The following is an 18422-nucleotide window of genomic DNA, read 5'->3' on the forward strand; positions in this document are numbered from 1 at the left end:
CCAAAATACCCTGCCTTCAGCTGCTCTGCTGCATTTACAGTCCTAGATTGAAATTTTATAACTTTTTACATTTATTTTAATTTAATTTTCCATTTTCAGATTCCCTAATCATCATCTAGAAGCTCCTCAGGGAGAACCACATCAAAATCCAGGCATACACACACCCCCCTCACTGTGAGAGTTTCAGGAGCTGGGATGAACAAAAAAAAACACCCCAAAATTTGGAAGGAAACCCGTTGTCACTGGCATTGCACGGGCAAAACCAGACCCAGGGAAGAGAAGTTCCCAAATGCCTCGTCAGCACTTTTTCCGTCGTGTTCCTCTCTGTACGCAAGCTCCAAATTTCCCTGACGCTGCAGAACTGAACTGCTGCAATAAGAGCAGAATCCACGGGAGGTCATGGCAGGACCACTCCGTGTGCAGCCAAACCAGGGTGCACCAAGAGCCCCCCAGACCCTTGGAACCCTCCCAGCTTCCCCCCTGTGATCTGAATGCTTTGGGAATGTGATGTGCTGCTGTGGTATTTCACACAGAGAGATGAGGTGTCCTCAAGGGATGTTGGTGGTTTCCTGAGGCACCCACAAAAATTTGGGGGTATCCTTTGTAGGCAGAGGGAGGAAACATCCTGCTGCTGCCCATCCCTCAGTGCCTGAGGCAGGGGGGAAATGCTTTTGCTTCTCAGACCCCTCCCCAATTAGAGTGGATGGTATAAAAGAGACCAGCCTGATTTTAAAAATTTAAAAATATATATTCCATGATAATATATTGACATATATTAATGGCATCCCATCCCTCAAAGGGCTCAAGGCCAGGGTGGTGGACACCTTGCTCCAAGCCCTGTCCAACCTGGCCTTGAATGCTTCCAGGGATGAGGCAGCCACAACTGGAGACAGGACAAATTATCAGTTTGGGGCAGTTTTGCACATGTGAGACCTATGGGAAAATCAGGTTTCTCTGTGTGTGACATTTTGTAATTTAACCCTCAGCAGCTGTTTCTGGGTTTGACCCTCCCCTGCTCTCTGGGCATAATGGGGGATGGCCCAAGACAGAGGTTTGCTCCAAAGGGAATGGAAAATCCCCCCCAACCCCTGAATCACAGACCAAATCACCTCAGTTTAGTAGAACCAAGATCTTTATTGATCTCACTGTAACAGCAACCACTGGCGAGAGCTTTTCTCCTCCCAAACACCTGCTTGATGAGACGGTAAAAAACAATAGAAATCCCAAATGGATCCCCTGACTAGCAGAGGAACGCCCCGGTGAGGCCAGGCACCCTCTCCCTGCTCAGCCCCGAGCCCGCTTACAAACGAGAACCGGGAGAAAGTCACTGGGATGGGGAACGGAGACAAAAGGAGGTTGGGAAAGGGGGCATTCAGAGGAAAAAAAAAACCAAAAATGGTTTCCCTCCGGCTCCTGTCCGTTAAGTCACGCTGTCCTTGGATATTGTCTAATTATTTTTGGCTTGCAGAGCAGGTTTCCCAAAACGAGCAGCTGTGCCGGGGGCGCCGGGTTCCTGCATCCACGGTGGCCGTCCCCGCTCCGCCAAGGGTGTCCTCGCCCCCCGCCCCTGCCTCTCCCTCGATCCGAGGGCCTAAGCGACCTCCTAGGATCTTCGCTTCAAGGAAAATATATTTATCTATATATAATATATATATTTGTGTGTGTCTTATCACCACCCACCCACACGCATATACATATTTCTACTCGCACTCACTCACTCGTGCGCCTACGGCGGCTGGGCTATGCGTTCACCTCGCCTCCCATGCGAGGGAAAGGATGGGAAAGGCATCCCATTCCCTGGGGTTCTGCTTTTGCTTTTTCGTCCCCCAGCCCCAAAACGAGGGGCGGCCCCCTCCTTGTGAGAAAAGCAGCTGGAAGATGGGAGCTCGCCACCAGCGCCGCCCCGTGCCAAACACACCTAGAGAAATAAATTACGGGATGGAAAGTGCACAAAGCCTGTGGGATGTCCCCGTCCCCAGCACGGGTCCCCAGGGCTGGGTTCCGAGGTGGGGTGACCCCAGCAAGGGAGGGAGGATGGATGGATGGAGCAGGCACTCAGGTGGGGGCTGATAAAATGGCACTTGAGAAGGTTGGGGAGCTGGTGATGGCTCCCAACAGGCAGTAAAAAATCAAAACTGGGGGGCTGGTGGGATTGGGGTGCACAGCCTGGCACCGCTGCGGCCATGCAGGGCCTCACCCAGCGCTGCTCTAGGCAAGAGTCACACGGAGAGAGGGGGAAAAATAAACCCCATCCCCAGGGGTGGCTCAAGATGGCCACGCTGTGCCAGGCTGGCAAAAGGGAGGTTAACGTGGAAATGCTTTATTCACGACAACATGATCCGGCTGGGAGAAGTCCCATCCTGAAAATGGAGCAGAGGACAGCACCAATGGCAGCACCCTGTGAGCAGAGTGCCCCATGCCTGCGGTGTCTGGCGAGCCCCACAGCCCCCAGGGACACCCAGTGATTCCTGAGACATCCAATGGCGCCAGGGGGAGCGACCCCCTGTAGGATTCACATTTTAAAGGGCTGGGGGGTAAAAAAAACCCGAGCACTACAAAGCACTTTCCCAGAGGCACTCGGCCCCAGCCCGGAAAAAGTCGTTGGGAGTAAAGTGCCCCTTTTTAGTACCAAAAAAATAAAAGCAAGGGGGTTTTGTAACACATTGCTACGTCGCTGTGAGTCCTGGCTGGTGGGTCAGGGACACAGCCCAAGATGGAAGAAATCCGGGTAAGAGAGATGTGCGAGCTGGTTGATGCCATCGGGGACTACACTGGGCCCCTGGAGCACCAAGGGGAAAGGGCTCCCAATGTTGTCCTCTGCTGAATGCCAACACATCCCAGGGCAACTCAAAAAATACCCTCCCTGGGGTGGTGCAAGAGGGCACATGATTTTAGGACTGGCTCCCCCTCCTCCCAAGAGGCTGCCCAAATTTTCCAGAAGGGGACAGAGTGGGTGACACAGCTCTGGAAGACCAAGCTGCCGGCAGTGGGAGGTTTGGGTAACAGGAGGGGGTTCTGGGGAGGCACGAGGCAGCAAAGAGGCAAAGGGATGTTTTAAAAAGAAGCCTGGCGGAGATCAGGCTGCTGGCGGGGGGAAGAGGAGGAATAGGGCCAGATCCAGAAGGGATGCTGCATCTGGCACATGCTGGGACCGGTCACCCACAAAGGGGAGAAGGCAGAGCTGCACTCCCCAAAAAAAAGGCGTGGGGAAGGTGGTTAGGGAAGGGGATGCTGGTGGAGACCACTGCCACCTCTGCCGTGCCGGGACGGATCCTGCTAAGCCGAATGGGGGTGCACAGGTCTGGGGAGTCGCTGCCTCTCCGTGGTTCCTGCTCAGATATCCATCTCGAACTGAGCATCGTCCCCTGGCAAGAGGCAAGGAGAGCAGCGTTAGGGGGGTCATCCCCCACCCCAAATCCTCCCTGCTCTGCCCTGGGGGTCCCTTACCCATGGATGGCTTGCCCTCCTGGTGGTTCAAGCTGTTGGTGTCTGCTTTGGGCTCCTCGCCGACCTCGCCGGGGCTGGTGACGCCGGGAATATTGGGGAGGTGACACGGTGGGGTCTTGGCCATGGGAGAGTTACGGCGGTCCAGCAGGAACTTGCGGTCGTAGATGATCCGGGTGCCTGAGGGGAGGACGGAAGAGTGGGGGAATCCGGTTCGGCAGCGCTTGTTTGCTGAGGGAGTTTCCCGGCGGGACGAGCGCCCTGGCCAAGGTTCTCCGCCAAGGATCGGCGGGGAGGGCAGGGGGGTGCGCGCCGCCGCTCTGCCCGCTCTTATCTGGGCACGACAGGCGATAATTCGGCGCTGGAGAAACACCCCGCCGGCAACTGGGTCCCGGCTGTCCCGGCGCAGAGAGCTGGCAAACTCACGGCACGGGTGGGAACGCGTCCCGGGGATGCCGATGGATGTGGCACCCCGAAATACCACGTGTCCCTGGCGCCCCCACAGGGACGAGGCGTGTCACGACCCCGGGGTGCCCGGGCGGGGTAGGGCCGAGGCATCGAGCCTCCGGTACCCGCGTCCCACCGGGAGCTTCCTGCCAGCCCGTCCCGGGATCCAGCTGCCGCCCCGCCGGGACGCTCCGCGCTACCGGTACGTCCCGGAAAAATAACAAACCCATCTCCGAGCGTCCGCTTCGAGGAGAACGAGCGGCAAGCGCTATGTACAGCCGACACAGAGAGGGGATAGGGGCGCGATAGACACGATATGCCCGCGACACGCGGCGGGCTGGCCCGGGCGCGCTCCCCCGGAGGCCCCGGCGGGCGCGGCGCTTTTACCTCCCGGCGTGGTGGAGAAGAGCGTCCCGCCGGGGGTGGTGCAGTAGTCGGCGGGGAGCTGCGCCGCGTCGCTGAGGGTGACGGTGCGGGTGGGGATGGCCCGGCTCTGGCTGGGCTGGCGACCGCCTGCGGACGACATGGCCCCCGCTCGGCCCCGCGCTTTGTCCCCGCCGAGCGGCGCGGGCGGAGCTGCCCCGCCCCGGCCCCGCCTCGCCCGGCCCTCCCCCGCCGCCGCCAGGGGGCAGGCGCCGCGCCGCGCCGCCTTGCCCGCGCCTCCCACGTGGTCTAGCGGTTAGGATTCCTGGTTTTCACCCAGGCGGCCCGGGTTCGACTCCCGGCGTGGGAAGTAACCACTTTTTTTGGGGGGGGAATGTGGAGGGGGTGATCTACCATCCCGTCCTATCCAGGATTCCTTCGGCCAAAACTTTTTGGCTAGGCCGAGCTGAATAAAGTCACCAGGAAAAGGGATTCATCCACATATTCCAAACCAAGAAAGGGATTGTATCCTCATATCCCAGACTAGGATAGGGGACACGTCCCAATATCCCATACCAGGAAAGTGGACACATCCCCATGTCTCCCACCAGGAAAGGGTATGTATCCCCAAATCCCAAACAAGGAAATGGGATGCATCCCCATATCCCATAGCAGGAAAGGGGATACATTCCCATGTCCCACACCAGGAAAGGGGATGTGTCCCCATGTCCCACACCAGGAAAGGGGATGCATCCCCATGTCCCATATCAGGGAACAATAGCACTCATCTCCATATCCCAAACTAGGAAAATGGATCCCTATATCCCAAATAAGGAAATGGGTTGCATCCCCTTATGGCAAACCAGGAAAGGGCATACATCCCTATATCCCAAAGCAGGGAATAGGATTCATCCCCGTATCTCAAACCAGGAAAATGGCATAAATCCCTCTATCCAACACCAGGAAAGGGGATGCATCCCCACTTCCCAAACCAAGAAAGGAGATTAATCCCCATATCCCATAACAGGAAAGGGGATACATCCCTATATCCCAAACCAGGGAATAGGACGCATCTACATACCCCAAAAGTACCATCCTGGAAAGCTGGGAATCTCAACCCTGAGGGACATGCCAGCCCAAGCACAGCTTCCCTCCCTCCCCCGGGAACACTGATCCTGCCGGTTATTTTTAGCATCCCTCTCCCGAGACGCAGGAGTGGCTGGTTTCTCCCTTCAGCCCTGGATCCCCCAGTCCGAAGCGCACTGCCGGCGGGACCGGCCGCCCGCATGCAGAAGAGGATGGGCGAGGCGGTCGCCCGGGTGGCCAGGAAGGTGAACGACACGGTGGAGAACAAAGCGGATTCCCTGGGTAAGCCCGGCGCTCCGTCCTGGCTCCCTCTTGGGCCCCGGACAAGGATCGGGTATCCGGGAGCAGGGCTCTGTTTTTCACTGCCACGGTCTAAAAAAAGCTGTTGGCGTTCCCTCCCTGTGGCTCTGGAGAAGGGAAAGTCTCCCCAGAAGGGCCCTCAGCCCCCCAAAGTTAGAGAAGGTTCCCAGCCGTGTCACATAACCCCATGGGATGTGTCCCTCCTTGCAAGCAGTGGCAGGAGCAGATTTTTCCCCACGTCGCCTTGTCAGATTTGTGTTTTCCTGCAATTGCCCCGTTTCAGGCTAATACCCAAGAGCAGGGTGCAGTTCATCAAAGGAGAGAGATGAAAGCCACTCATTTTTATTCCCGCTGGATTCCCAGCCCTGGGATATAAACCAGTGTATGCTGGGAGCTGGAGCTTCGTTGCTCAGGCTCTCCACATCCTCCTGAGAGAAACGTGGGAGGATGGAGCTTGCTCCATCTGCCCCCGCAGTGGCTCTGGGAAAGGGGCAGGAAGCAGAGCCCATCCTGGGGCTGGGATACAGGGTTTCAATCCCCAGCCTCTCCCAGGAAGGGAAACAGAAACAACTCTGAGCAAAACAAAAACACCACGAGGTGAGAAGCACCACCAAATATTTTTCTTGTCCCCACTGCTTGCCATGGGACAACCACCCATCTCCATGAGCAATCCAGCCAGGAGCATGCCCTGGGAAAGCCCTGCTTCATCCCCATCAGCAGTGGAAGAAGCATCCCTGTGCTGCTTAACTATCCCCAGGGAATCTGGGACAAAGGCCCAGGGGATGTCTGAAATTATTAGACATGGACAGGCTGGCTGAAAGGAAAGGACACTGCAGCCTGGAAGTGGTTGCAATGCAATTTAGAGTTGAACACCTAAGGCAGAACAACCTTGGCATTCCTGATGGGATCAAACTCAATGTTTGTGGAGGTGACTGAAGATGCCCGTGATGGAGAGGTGTAGGCAGGAGACAGCACTCAGATGGGCAAATCGAGGATGTAGGGGTGGAAAACCAGGGGAAAGCATGGTTCCCTCCCAGCTGGATGCCCTGTGAGGTGCCTGGGTCTCTCCAAGTGCAGATCTGGCCAACTGCAAGCTGATGACCTTCCCCATTGGAATCTACAAAGCCATGAGGAGCGTCACCGAGGGGATCCATCGCATCTCCCTGGCCAACAACGAGCTCAAGTCCATCACCAGCCGATTTGTCACCACCTTCAGCCAGCTGACAGGTAAGGCACAGCCCCTTTCAATCCCCCAGGACCCTCAAGAAGCCTCCAGCTTGCTGCAGAGGGGGCACCTGAGAGTCCCCACTGAGCTCACACCTCATTGCAAGCATTAGTTCAGACCCCTAAAAATCCATTTTTCTTTACCCTTTCTGCCCCTTGAAAGAAGAGCACACTGGTTCTGCTCTCACCCACCCTTCCAAACTTGTGTCAGGCTGCTGTGGGGTCACTCATCACCCTCCAGCTCCCTCCAAGGATGGGGCTGGGGATGGAGTAGGACAGAAAAGGGAGCCTGGGGATAAAGGGCATGGCAGAGATGGGGAAATCCAGGCTGTGCCGGCTAATTAGTTCTCAGCTTGAGACATCAGTGACAGGACATGTGAACGACCATCAGCACCACAGGGACTCCTCCCTGAGGAGCCCAGAGAAAGCAGCCAGAGGCTAATCTGATAAAAAATGGCCATGCAAGCATCCAGAGCATCCAATACTACAGTATTGAACACTGGGGATGGCACTGGGGCTGCTCTGGCAGCTTCTGAAATCAATTTTTTTTCCTACAATGTACCACACAGACACCACTGGGGTGGGTGCCTGGGGAGGCTTCCCTGGCTCTGGAGCTGCAGCATCATCTGTGAGGACTCCCTCAGGCTGGGGAAAAGGAGCACATTGAGCAAAGGAAATCAATTTTCATTTTCTAGACAGCACAACAAGCCCTGAAGGGAAAAATACGATCTTGTTTCCCAGCAAGGGCTTTGCTCCACCAGTGAACAAATAACTCTGGTGATGAACATGCTGGATCTCAGTGGAGAGAGACGCCCCAGGGCTGGGGACAGCCTAAATAAGGCAGGACCTATAAATACCAGGTATTAGCAGGGGCAGGGCAGCTTGTGTGGGTATTTATAGAGCAGAAAGCCCTGTGTCACTGGAGAAGGGCACCGGGACACCGTGATTTGGGGTCTGTTCCCAGGACTGCTGCTCCTGGCCCCACAGAAGCCCATTTCTAGGGTGGGAAAGCATCACAGAGGGGTGAACTGTGTAGAACAGATATTTTTCACACATAAAGACCGTTTTTCCACCATTCTGTTTATTCCTCTGAAGGGGTTCAGGCACATGAATTCAGAGCTCACCTTAAGCCATGACAAATGTCCATTGGGGAGGTAATTGCACTGACTTTATGAGGAAATATTCCTTATTTTTTACAGACCCTGCTTGCAAAAGGCTGCCCAATTTCATTAGCAAAGCCTGAGGAAACCCAGACAAACATCACTCCTAAAAGTGGTATTCCCAGCAGGCAAAACTACAATGGCAAACCATGGAAAATGGCAAAAAAAAGGCCCCGTTTTTGGAGTTGGAATCACACTGCTGGACCTGGCAGCCCATGGGGGACAGAGGCTGTAAATCAAGCCATGCATTCGTTATTTTCCCATCTTTTTCCCTGCATCCCACCACCTCCCTTCTCTCTTGCCAGAGCTCAACCTGGCAGGCAATTACCTGCACCGCCTGCCCGAGGAAATCACCTCGCTGCTGCACCTCCGGGCCATCAACCTCTCCCGCAACAGGTTCCGGCGTTTCCCGGAGCCCCTGGCCACCGTCCCCACCCTGGAGACCATCGACCTGGAAGAGAACGAGATCGCAGGTGAGGAGGGCCTTTTCCCACTGGGAACATAAATAAATAATGAAATAAATAGTCAGAGGCTTGTTAGCCGCTTGCCTTTCCTAATGGTTTCACTGCCTGGCATGGAAAAGCTGTTGCAGGCATAGTGGGAATCAAGCCCCATTCAGGCTGCCCTATTCACCACGCTGGGATGTAGCTCATAAAGGCAGCTCCAGCTGGGGTGACCCAAAATCACCAGATTTCATTAAAAAAACCAGAGCAGATTGCAGCACCCGGCCCCAGGGATGCCAGGCTGGGATGTTTGCTGCCAGGCAAAGAGAGGACACAAACCCACCTGAACATTTCCCAGAACAAATAAGAGCTGTAACACTACAAAATCCCCTAAATATTGAATTAAAGGAATGGTAAGAGATGCTCATCCCTCAGCCCTACAGCGGCAGGAAAATCATTCGTTTGCAAAAGCTGAAGCCTTTGGAGTCTCCAAAACCTGGGCAAAAGAGGCAGCTGTCGTAGACAGATAAAAGGGGATTTATTTAGGAGGCAGCTTTCAAAGAGCCAGGGCTGGAGCATCCCACAGCCCCCACAGATCCCCAGGGAGGCAAATCATCGGAGTCCAGTCAATTTTGCTGTTTTATCTGGGATTGCTTCAGCTGCTGCTGGGAAAGCTGCTCCCTGCAACATGTGTTTTATTAACAGCATGACATCAGCTTCTCCCCAGCTGTGCCTGTAGAAACACTGGAATTAAAAACTGCTTCCATAGGAGCCAGAGAAAGATCTGGCTTTTCCTCACCCTCCTTTTCTCTCTCACCTCCTGGAGAGAGCTGTCTCACTTTCAGTTCCCTCCATCACTTTTTGAGTTTAATTGGCTGATTTCAATCCGACCTGGTCTCCAAAGAGCATTTTTCTCACTCATTTTGTGGCAAGCAGGATGCTGCACGAAGGGAATGCAGATTTTTGGTGCCTTCTTCCTTGCTAAAATGCAGGGAGGGAAAGCTGCATCCAGGGTTGCACCCATCTAGATTGATACTGGGGGAGAGGGTGGCTTGAGAGCTAAGCTACCAGGCTTGTCACCTCCCACCAGGCTCCCTTTGGCTGGGAGGTGTCTTCCAGATGTGGGGAAGATAAAAAACAGAGTAAAATTTAACAATTTCAAGCTAAAATGTTGGAGGGATATGTCTGAATAATATACACAATGTTGTCTGGCTGCAGAAATTGGGGAGATGAGCTTATGTTACATATTTTCTGGAAAGGGAAGAGGTAGAGACCAGAAAGCCAGGGGGTTTCAGCCCATTTTTCCAAGGAAACAAAAACCTGGGCAATCACACTGTTCCTGCCAGCCCTTCCCAAATAGATTCCAGGCTCCTCTGCATGTGAGCTTGTGTTTATAAGGCTGCAGATCGCCTGGTTTGTGGTGCTGTGCCAGTGCTGTCCTGTCCTCCTGTGCCTTCCCAGGGATGCTGGAGAAGCTCCTAGCAGGGCTGCAGACCCGATTTGAAAGCTCCTGCAGCAAAAGGGCTGAGTGATCTAGCAAAACGTATTGAACTGGAGGTGGTAGGTAATGTTTTCCAAAGGGAAACAGGAGTAAAAGGAGATTAATTAATGCCTGCCTGTAGCCTGTGGGCTCTGTGAAAGGAGACATTTAGTGCCACAAGCCACCCTTTTCATCTAAATCAGCTCTTAACCCTGGATTGTAATTAGGTATATATTACTGTCAGTGCTTTTAACTCTTTCCCTGATAATTAGAGTTATATCAAATCAGTGTTTTAAGCTCCCAAATCCATGGGGATGTTTTGGTGCCTGGAGCTTCAGCTTCTTTTTCCCTTATTCCTTGATTAATGGTTTAATAGGGATGATGTTGAGATTGCTGCTGCCAAGGCTGGGGAGGTCACTGCTGGGGGCAACTGTAGTTAATTTTGTCCTCCTGAGAATGTTGAGATGGGATAAGGGGGAATCATTTCAAACTAAGAGTGGGTTTAGGTTGGATATTGGAATGAAATTCTTCCCTGTGAGGGTGATGAGGCACTGGCACAGAGAAGATGTGGGTCCCTGGAAGTGTCCAAGGCCAGGCTGGACAGGGCTTACAGCAACCTGGGACAGTGGAGGTGTCCCTGCCTCCATCCAGGAGGGGGAACTGGATGAGCTTCAAGGTCCCTTCCAACCCAAACCATTCCACAATGGTGTCACTCGCTTATCGTCACACTCTGCTTTAATGATGTAAAAGCCTTTTCCCTCCCTGTTTTTTGCTTAAGTGGTGGAGCCAGCATGAACAATTCAGGCTCAAACACAAGAGCCTCATCCATTGGGAAAGTAGCAAGTGATGCTTTAGGTTGTTTCTAAAGGAATTCGTGGCTCCTATGGCACAACTCTACAGCTACACTGTGTGCCCTGCCTGTCCCTTCATGCCAGGGGTGAATCACTGCTCCTTACCTACAACTGAGGTGCAGAGCTGAGCTATTCCCAGCCTGGGAAAGTCTTGGTCCCTAAAACACTTTCCTTAACTCCCTAATTTAAGCAAAATGGGTGAAAGCACTTTTAAATGTATCATGCTGCATAAGAAGATGATTAAACTTCTTATTCTCCACTGCACTAGAAGATGATTAAATAGGAAGATCTATGAAAAAATATTACTTTTGCACATCAAGGGGGAAAAAAAAAGGCAAAATGATACGGCAGAATAGCAGTGAACAAATGTACCATGAAGAAGAGTTATTAAAAAAATTCATATGAAGCTCTGCAAGATGAGAGATGCACTCCTAGGGAATATGCATATGGAAAATAGCAGCATTTTCTGGAGGAGAAAGAGAGAAAAAACAAAGGCATTGAAGCATTTGAGTCTTTTTCCAGTATAAAATATAAGTTTCATGGTTTAAAAATCACATCATCATCTACCCAGATATAATTACAACACTGCAATTATGCTCCAGGTGCTGGCAGAAGAAATAGGAGCTGGGATATAAAAGGCTCTTGTCATTCTGGTGGCAAAATCTAAAAGAAATTTGGTTTGGTAAATCAGACAGGTGGGCTTTGCAAGCCCAAAATATTGTGAACTGTGGCAAAAAGCTAAATCTATCACCTTTTAATGAGATAAATGTTTAGGTTTTCAGATCAGTCTCATTCCTCTGCCCTCAGAGGATTCACATTGGGACCATCCAGGAGACCTGCACCTTTTTTTAAATGCAGAGTAAACGTAATGTTTTCTAAAGGACAACACCCAAATTCATGGAAATTGCAAAATGGGAGGGTGCCGGGTGATGGCTGAGAGCCATTTTGCAGCCTGTCCAACAAGGGCAAAGAGCACATGATCTCCTGTTAGCCTGGAGAGGCCTCCTGGGCATTGCAACACTGGGAATAAAATCAAGGAATAAGTCTTTGAATCCCAGTTTAGCACCCCAGCAGGGGTTTTATTAGCACTGCGAGAACCAGAGGGCAGTGCCCACATTGAATATCTTGGTGTTTGTACCTTGCCAACACATTCCATAGAATCACAGGATCATTTAAGTTGGGAAAAAACTCTAATATCATCAACTCCAACCAAAAACCATTTGCTTGAGCAGTTGGATAAATTAATATTTCACTGTGTTTCTGTTTTGATCAAAGCCTGCAGACCCGCAGGAACAGGCTTAGCTCCAGGCTGTCCATCAAGAGGAGCTTTCATCCCTTCCACTCTCCAGGACAGATTCTCACCTCCATGCTCTCTTTGCAGAGGTGCCAACGGATAAATTGGCCTCCATGGCATCACTGCGGAGCCTCAACCTGCGGGCAAACCCCGTGGGGCCCGAGGTGCGGCTGCTGGTCCGGCCCCTGGTTCCCTTCGACCTGCTGCTGTCTCCAGAGGAGCCCATTCCTAAAGCCTGACAGGATCCCGGGGTGCCCGAGCTGTCCTGAGGGGTGACTGCCCATGAGAGTGGCTTGGCTTAGGTCAGTCCCTGCTATGTCCCTATTTCTGCCCCAAACCTGCAGCCAGCAGGTCCCAAACCCGAGCGAGTGCCTCGTTTTTCCTAAATTCAAAGCAAGCAGCAGGGCTCCTCCATGAAGGGATGGCTCTGCCAAATCCCAAGCCAGGGAATGTCCCGCTTACGTGTTTTGGGGATGCAGAGGAGCTGCAATGGGTGTGGTGGGAGATTTGGGAAAAGCTGGGGGGAACTGGATGTTCAGCTCCATCCCTCCCACCTGGGTGGTGGTGAGGAGCAGCCAGGATGGTGGAGGCCATCCCTGCAGCTGTAAGGGCTCCCCCTGGAATTGCTGACATGGTGGTGTGCCAAGTGCCTGATTAAATGCTTTCCTGTTACATCGGGGGGCTTGTATCTGATTAAATTTGAATTATCAGTCTTGTCCATAAAAGCCTCTTCGCACATCCCCACAGCTTCTCAGTGCAGCCTCTGGCTGGATTCTGCCCAGACCCAAGCAGTATTTCCCTGGAACAACCTTTGTTTTCCAAGGAATTTTTTTCTCCCTTCTGTTTTTCCACCATGGAAATCAAAGTGACCCAGTGCCAGTGGGTCCCCAAAGGCTGCTCACCCTGTGGGTGTCCTCAGAAGTGTGCACCCACTTCCTGGGTGTTCAAGATGTGCTGGTTCCCCTCCCAGGAAGAAACGTCCTGGAGAGAGTTACTTCTTGGTGACAGGGAGGCCACTGCCAAGCACACCTGTGTCCCTTAGCAGCTGGCTGCCTGCAAAAAAAACTCCTGGGAGAAACCCCAGGTGTTATCTCAAAATGCCTTGTTTAAACACCTCCCTTGTTTGCTCCTTTGGGTTTTTAAGGGACAAACACTTCCCAATGGTGTATGCTGGCTGGGGACAGCCAGGAATGGTTAATCCTGTAAATACTTGACTTCTAGACTTGCCAAACTTTGGTAAAACATTATGGTAAGAGATGTTGGGAATGCTGGAGGAGCTGGAGTTGAGTGGAGCCTGGAGCCAGGACCAGCATCCCAAAACATCGTGTTGCTTTTCCCTGCATATGGGTTGATGGATGGGGGATCTCCCCACTCGTCTTGAGGCTCCTGGCGTGTTTTCCCTCCCGGGATGGACAGGAGCGCTGCTGGGGACACTGGCCATCAGCTGCCAGCATCAGTGTGGGGACCTCGGCAGCAGCGAGTGGACACAGACCCTCCCCAGGGAGCGAACCTGCTCCCTCCCTCTCCTTGTGCCCCGTGGGCTGCCCGCCCCCGTGCTGCCTCATCCGCGGGGTCTGCGTGCGGGTCCCCCGGTATCCATGGCGATAGGAGGATGTTCCCCCCCGCGCCCCCTCCCCTTCTCCGCTGCAGCCGGCGAGCAGCCGCAACCGGCGCGTCGGCATCGCGGCGGTGGCACCGGGGCTCCGGACCGGGCGGGAGGGACTGAGGGAGGGACGGGAGCGAACTGCTCCCCCTCCCCGGGCAGCAGATCCCTCGGGCGGCAGTCCCAGCATGGCAGCGATGCAGCCCCCGGAGCCGGGTCGGGACGGCGGAGGTGAGTGCCAAGACCTGGTTTGATTTTATTTTATCCCCCCAAAAAGCTATCCACCCCTCATCCCAGACCCCTATTCCATCAGACCAGCCTTTCCCTGCGGTGGTTTCCCACAGTCAAGCAGAGAGGCAGGTGGTCCATCAGCCCCCGTCCAGTCCCTCCATCCCCTTGTCAGCATATCTGAGTCTGAGACATACTGAGTCAGTATGTCAGTGCTGAACTGAGGACGCTTGCATCCATCCGTCCATCCATCCGTCCGTCCATCCATCCATCCATCCATCCATCCATCCCTCCACCCCTCCATCCCTCCCTCTGCCCATTCATCCATCTATCCATTCATTCATCCAGCACCACACCGGGTGCTCAGCAGACCCTTATTTTCCTTTCCGCATCTTCCACCTTGCTTTTAAAACCACCTCCGATTCTATAGGATGCCAGCCTCCTGCTAATGCTGCACTGCAGCCCTGAAAGATAAAGTCCAGCAAAGTTTTGGGCTCAATATCACGGGTTTTGGGCAATCTCATTACAGTCATTGTTATTACTCCTGCTTACAAAGCTGGTTCATGAATCTGATGCCGACTATCTGAAGAATCTAACCCTCTCAATCCTGCTACTCCCTTGCATCTCCAAGAGGCTCCTTCCCCTGTGTTGGCTGAAAACCCCCCCTGCACCTTTCTGAAGCCCCACTGGAAACGTGTTGCCCAAATCCTGCATCCAGAACTGGGGTATTAGGGGTTGGATAGGGTCCTCCTGCCTGCTGGAACTTTGAGGAAGCCGGTGGTCCCAGTGGCTGGGAAAAGCATCTTGGCTGGCGAGCTGAGCGCTGGCATCGGCACAGGGAGAAGGGGAGGATCCAGCTGCAGCCTTGAAGGGCTGTCTCAGAGAAGGGTTGACCTGCAGGTGCTTAGGCTGAGCCTTAAAGCTAAAAAAACTACACCTTTCCTTGCCTTAACACTGCAGCCTGGATTCTCCCGGAGTCAGTTCCCGCTGCTGCTGCAGGCAGCTCCTGCCCACGCCTGGCATCCTCCCGCATCCCTGCCTGCGTAAGGCTGGGGAAGCCCAAGGGTGGGAGCTGCCCAGACCTGCTCCCCGTTAAATCTGTAGTGACAAAATGCCAATACCCCACCTCCATTCTGATCAGACAATTATCAGAATTATAATTATCAGTTTAGATGTAAGAGGAAGGCAGGGTGTCCTCTGCCCCAACCCCTTTGCCTTGGTTATTGCAGCTTTGCCAGAAAGAATAAGATTTTGTGGAATATTGAATTGTAAATCTTGGAAGCACAAGGAGAAGCAGTAGCAGTCACCCAGGAACAGGGATATTCCCAGTCCAGCCATGACTGGGACCACACAGATGCAGTTACCATAAGGCCGGAGCACTGAAGTATTGGGACGTGGATTTGTGTTCCATGCATCATCCCTAAAAAAAATCGTGAGATCAGGATGTCTTTTGGGCTGCTCTAATTCCTCATCAAAAGAATTATATGAATAATAATGATATCAAATAATAACAATATCAAAAAATAATGATATCAAATAATGGTATCAAATAATAATGATGTAAAATAATAATTCAGCCAAGGTGCTGCAGAACTTGAGCTGTGTAACCCAAGGAAGAGGGGATTTCTTGGGGCACTGAGATGATTCCAGCAGGACATGTCCCAGCCAGGCTGGGCACTGGAATAAATATGAAAAGCCGCCTCTTGAGGCATTAAGAAATGAAGGAAATAACTGCTTTATTCTCTCCCAGCTCCATTTTCCTGCCTTCCCTTCCCCAGGCCCTCCCAATGGCACCTGGTGGCCCAACTCCAGCACCAGCCACCTCTCCGGGGAGAACTACACCTTCCTGGCATACTACCAGCATTCCTCCCCAGTGGCCCTCATGTTCATCCTGGCCTACACCTTCATCTTCCTCATGTGCGTGATCGGCAACGTCCTGGTGTGCTTCGTCGTGGTGAAGAACCGCCAGATGCGCACGGTCACCAACATGTTCCTCCTCAACCTGGCCATCAGTGACCTGCTGGTGGGCATCTTCTGCATGCCCACCACCTTGGTGGACAACCTCATCACAGGTGAGTGGAGCAGAGGAAGTGGTAAGACATGAGGCACAGAGAGAAAGTGTCTCCCATGCACAAGTGGAAAACATCATTTTTTTGAGGTTCTGGCGATCCGTGGCAAGATAAGTTTGACCCTAATGTTGTATTTGCATATTTGTTTAAAGTTCAGCTGTTCTTCATCAAGCAACACTGAAAAAAACTATTCTTCCTGCATCCACCTTCTCCCATGCTGGCTCAGCTCTGCCTGTTGACCTTTCCAAAGATAAGGGAGGTGGGAGGGTTCAGCCACAGAAGCAGCCAGGCCATAGGGCAAGGTTTGTATTTATTGATTACGAGGTGTGATTTACTGCCTTGGTATCAGGGTCAAGAAACAAGAGCAAAGTCCTTCTGGTTGAGAATCCCAAAGTCAGTAGGAGAAATGACAGCCACCATGCCCCTTGAGTTTCTAAGTGTAATGTGCATTTTTTAACCAATTTTGGGGCTCTCCAAGGATGCATGCCGCTAAAGGCCATCTCCATACAAGACCCTCTGAGGGGCAGGATTTAGCATCTGCCAGCAACAACACAGTGCATAGGGATACCAGGGAGCTGAATGAGCCAGAGGCATCTACAGCCTCCATGGTGTCCCCTCACAGGTTGGCCCTTTGACAACACCATGTGCAAAATGAGTGGCCTGGTGCAGGGCATGTCCGTCTCCGCCTCTGTTTTCACACTGGTGGCCATCGCTGTGGAGAGGTACGTTGGCATGGGAATGTGGGGACGTGGGGACCAAGCCACCTCCAGCAGGTCCAGGTGTCCTGTGTGGTTTCCCTTGTGGGAAAGCTGGGGATGTCAGGAATGTGTCACAGCTCTCCAGAAGAACCACAAACCTACCCATGGGGCATTCCAGCAAGGTGCTCTTCCCCACACTGGGCTGAAAACACCACAGCTGGAGTCAGCCCAACCTATCTCTGCCACCAAAAGCTACATGTAAAGAGCAACCCACTTCACCCTTCATTCCCATCCCCAGGTCCTGGCTGCCCTTTTTCCCAGGGATGTCCCACCACATGACCAAAGCTACCACCATACCCTCTGTTCTCCCACAGGTTTCGCTGCATTGTCCACCCCTTCCAGCAGAAGCTGACGCTGAGGAAAGCCCTGCTGACCATCGCCATCATCTGGGTGCTGGCCCTGCTCATCATGTGCCCTGCTGCTGTCACCCTGACTGTCACCAGGGAGGAGCACCACTTTATGGTGGACACCTACAACAACTCCTACCCTCTCTACTCCTGTTGGGAGGCGTGGCCTGAGACAGGGATGAGGAGGATCTACACTACCGTCCTCTTCTCGCACATCTATGCGGCTCCCCTCGCCCTCATCGTCATCATGTACGCCCGCATCGCCTTCAAGCTCTTCAAGTCAGTGGCACCGGCCCGTGGTGGAGAGGAGCCTGAGGGGAGAAGGATCTCCCGGAGGAAGGCCAAGGTCATCAACATGCTCATCATTGTTGCCCTCTTCTTCACCATCTCCTGGCTGCCCCTCTGGACACTGATGCTGCTGACGGACTACGGGCGGCTGAGCGAGGCCCAGCTCCGCCTGCTCACCGTCTACGTCTATCCCTTTGCCCACTGGCTGGCCTTCTTCAACAGCAGTGCCAACCCCATCATCTACGGCTACTTCAACGAGAACTTCCGGCGGGGCTTCCAGGAGGTGTTCAGGGCCCCCCTCTGCTCACTCCACTGCCACCGCAGGCCCTACACCCCGCGGAGCCAGGGCCGTGGGACCCTCTTTGGCACCCGCAACCGCATCTTCACCCAGGTGCGAACCAGCGACTCGCCAGCCGTGTCTGAGTCAGGGCCACTGGCTCCACGCCGCACTGGTGTCCCTGCATGGGATGGCTGAGGAGCCACAGCCACCAAACAACGCTGGACCAAGGGCTTGTGGGGTGGGAAGTGGGGATTTGCCACCTCGTGGCCAAGAGATATCAAAATAAAGGTGTGTCCTACTGATGCCATGTCCCCAGCTTGGCTCCTCCACTTCCCCCACGGCACCATCCAAGAGGGCTCCCAGCTGAGCCCCCCAGCACCACAGGCCCCTGGATCCTGCCAGAACCCCCTTTACCCAGCCCCAGTCCAGGCTTGGAGCCAGGGAATGCAGGGATCTGGGAGAAGTGAGGGAGAACAGGCCATCCCATGCCATGCTTGGCCACGCCATAGAGAGCCATGCAGCACCACACTGTGCTGGACCAAGCCATGCCACGCTGGACCATGCCAAACCACACTGCCCATGCCAGGCAGGACCAAGCCATATTGTGCTGGACCATGCTACCCCATGCTATCATGGCCAAGGGGAATGTACCATTCCATGGCCATTGCATGGATGGGTGATGCTGTGGCTGTGTTGTACCAAGGCATCCCATACTGCTGTGGCCATGCTGGACAAAGCCATGCAGGGCTAGACCATG

General features: G+C 53.5%; 3 protein-coding genes and 1 non-coding gene across 4 annotated transcripts; 3 read left to right on the plus strand and 1 right to left on the minus strand.

Annotated features, from left to right (window-relative positions):
• Positions 1-1114: 1114 nt before the first annotated feature.
• EIF4EBP2 (eukaryotic translation initiation factor 4E binding protein 2) lies at positions 1115-4474 on the minus strand. The gene is made up of 3 exons (XM_085064375.1): positions 4279-4474; positions 3448-3624; positions 1115-3365 (listed from the first exon to the last, which is right to left on the minus strand). Exons 1-3 carry the CDS (start codon positions 4415-4417, stop codon positions 3334-3336), a joined length of 348 nt encoding a protein of 115 aa, XP_084920501.1. The 5' UTR covers positions 4418-4474; the 3' UTR covers positions 1115-3333.
• Positions 4475-4552: 78 nt separating this feature from the next.
• Positions 4553-4624, plus strand: TRNAE-UUC (transfer RNA glutamic acid (anticodon UUC)). Its single transcript has one exon. It is a non-coding gene; the product is annotated as a tRNA-Glu (tRNA).
• Positions 4625-5433: 809 nt separating this feature from the next.
• Positions 5434-12764, plus strand: LRRC20 (leucine rich repeat containing 20). The gene is made up of 4 exons (XM_085064377.1): positions 5434-5622; positions 6718-6867; positions 8330-8497; positions 12180-12764. The coding sequence occupies exons 1-4, from the start codon at positions 5541-5543 to the stop codon at positions 12329-12331; spliced, it is 552 nt and encodes a 183-aa protein (XP_084920503.1). The 5' UTR covers positions 5434-5540; the 3' UTR covers positions 12332-12764.
• Positions 12765-12898: 134 nt separating this feature from the next.
• NPFFR1 (neuropeptide FF receptor 1) lies at positions 12899-17967 on the plus strand. The gene is made up of 4 exons (XM_085064376.1): positions 12899-13926; positions 15702-15995; positions 16615-16714; positions 17065-17967. Exons 1-4 carry the CDS (start codon positions 13884-13886, stop codon positions 17858-17860), a joined length of 1233 nt encoding a protein of 410 aa, XP_084920502.1. The 5' UTR covers positions 12899-13883; the 3' UTR covers positions 17861-17967.
• The last annotated feature ends 455 nt before the right edge of the window (positions 17968-18422 follow it).

This window comes from Lichenostomus cassidix, chromosome 6 (assembly GCF_008360975.1).
Source record: "Lichenostomus cassidix isolate B80296 chromosome 6, HeHo_3.0, whole genome shotgun sequence".
In the NCBI taxonomy this organism is placed as follows: domain Eukaryota; kingdom Metazoa; phylum Chordata; class Aves; order Passeriformes; family Meliphagidae; genus Lichenostomus; species Lichenostomus cassidix.

What these genes read in the sequence shown, in the direction of transcription:
- LRRC20 (XM_085064377.1), top strand. Translation starts at nt 5,541, where the DNA reads ATGCAGAAGAGGATGGGCGAGGCGGTCGCCCGGGTGGCCAGGAAGGTG. An exon ending in GAACAAAGCGGATTCCCTGG is followed by an intron (nt 5,623 to 6,717) that starts GTAAGCCCGGCG and finishes CTCCAAGTGCAG; the next exon opens with ATCTGGCCAACTGCAAGCTG. An exon ending in CACCTTCAGCCAGCTGACAG is followed by an intron (nt 6,868 to 8,329) that starts GTAAGGCACAGC and finishes CTCTCTTGCCAG; the next exon opens with AGCTCAACCTGGCAGGCAAT.
- EIF4EBP2 (XM_085064375.1), bottom strand. Translation starts at nt 4,417, where the DNA reads ATGTCGTCCGCAGGCGGTCGCCAGCCCAGCCAGAGCCGGGCCATCCCC. An exon ending in CTTCTCCACCACGCCGGGAG is followed by an intron (nt 3,625 to 4,278) that starts GTAAAAGCGCCG and finishes TCCTCCCCTCAG; the next exon opens with GCACCCGGATCATCTACGAC. An exon ending in GGAGGGCAAGCCATCCATGG is followed by an intron (nt 3,366 to 3,447) that starts GTAAGGGACCCC and finishes GCCTCTTGCCAG; the next exon opens with GGGACGATGCTCAGTTCGAG.
- NPFFR1 (XM_085064376.1), top strand. Translation starts at nt 13,884, where the DNA reads ATGGCAGCGATGCAGCCCCCGGAGCCGGGTCGGGACGGCGGAG. An exon ending in GCCGGGTCGGGACGGCGGAG is followed by an intron (nt 13,927 to 15,701) that starts GTGAGTGCCAAG and finishes TCCCTTCCCCAG; the next exon opens with GCCCTCCCAATGGCACCTGG. An exon ending in GTGGCCATCGCTGTGGAGAG is followed by an intron (nt 16,715 to 17,064) that starts GTACGTTGGCAT and finishes GTTCTCCCACAG; the next exon opens with GTTTCGCTGCATTGTCCACC.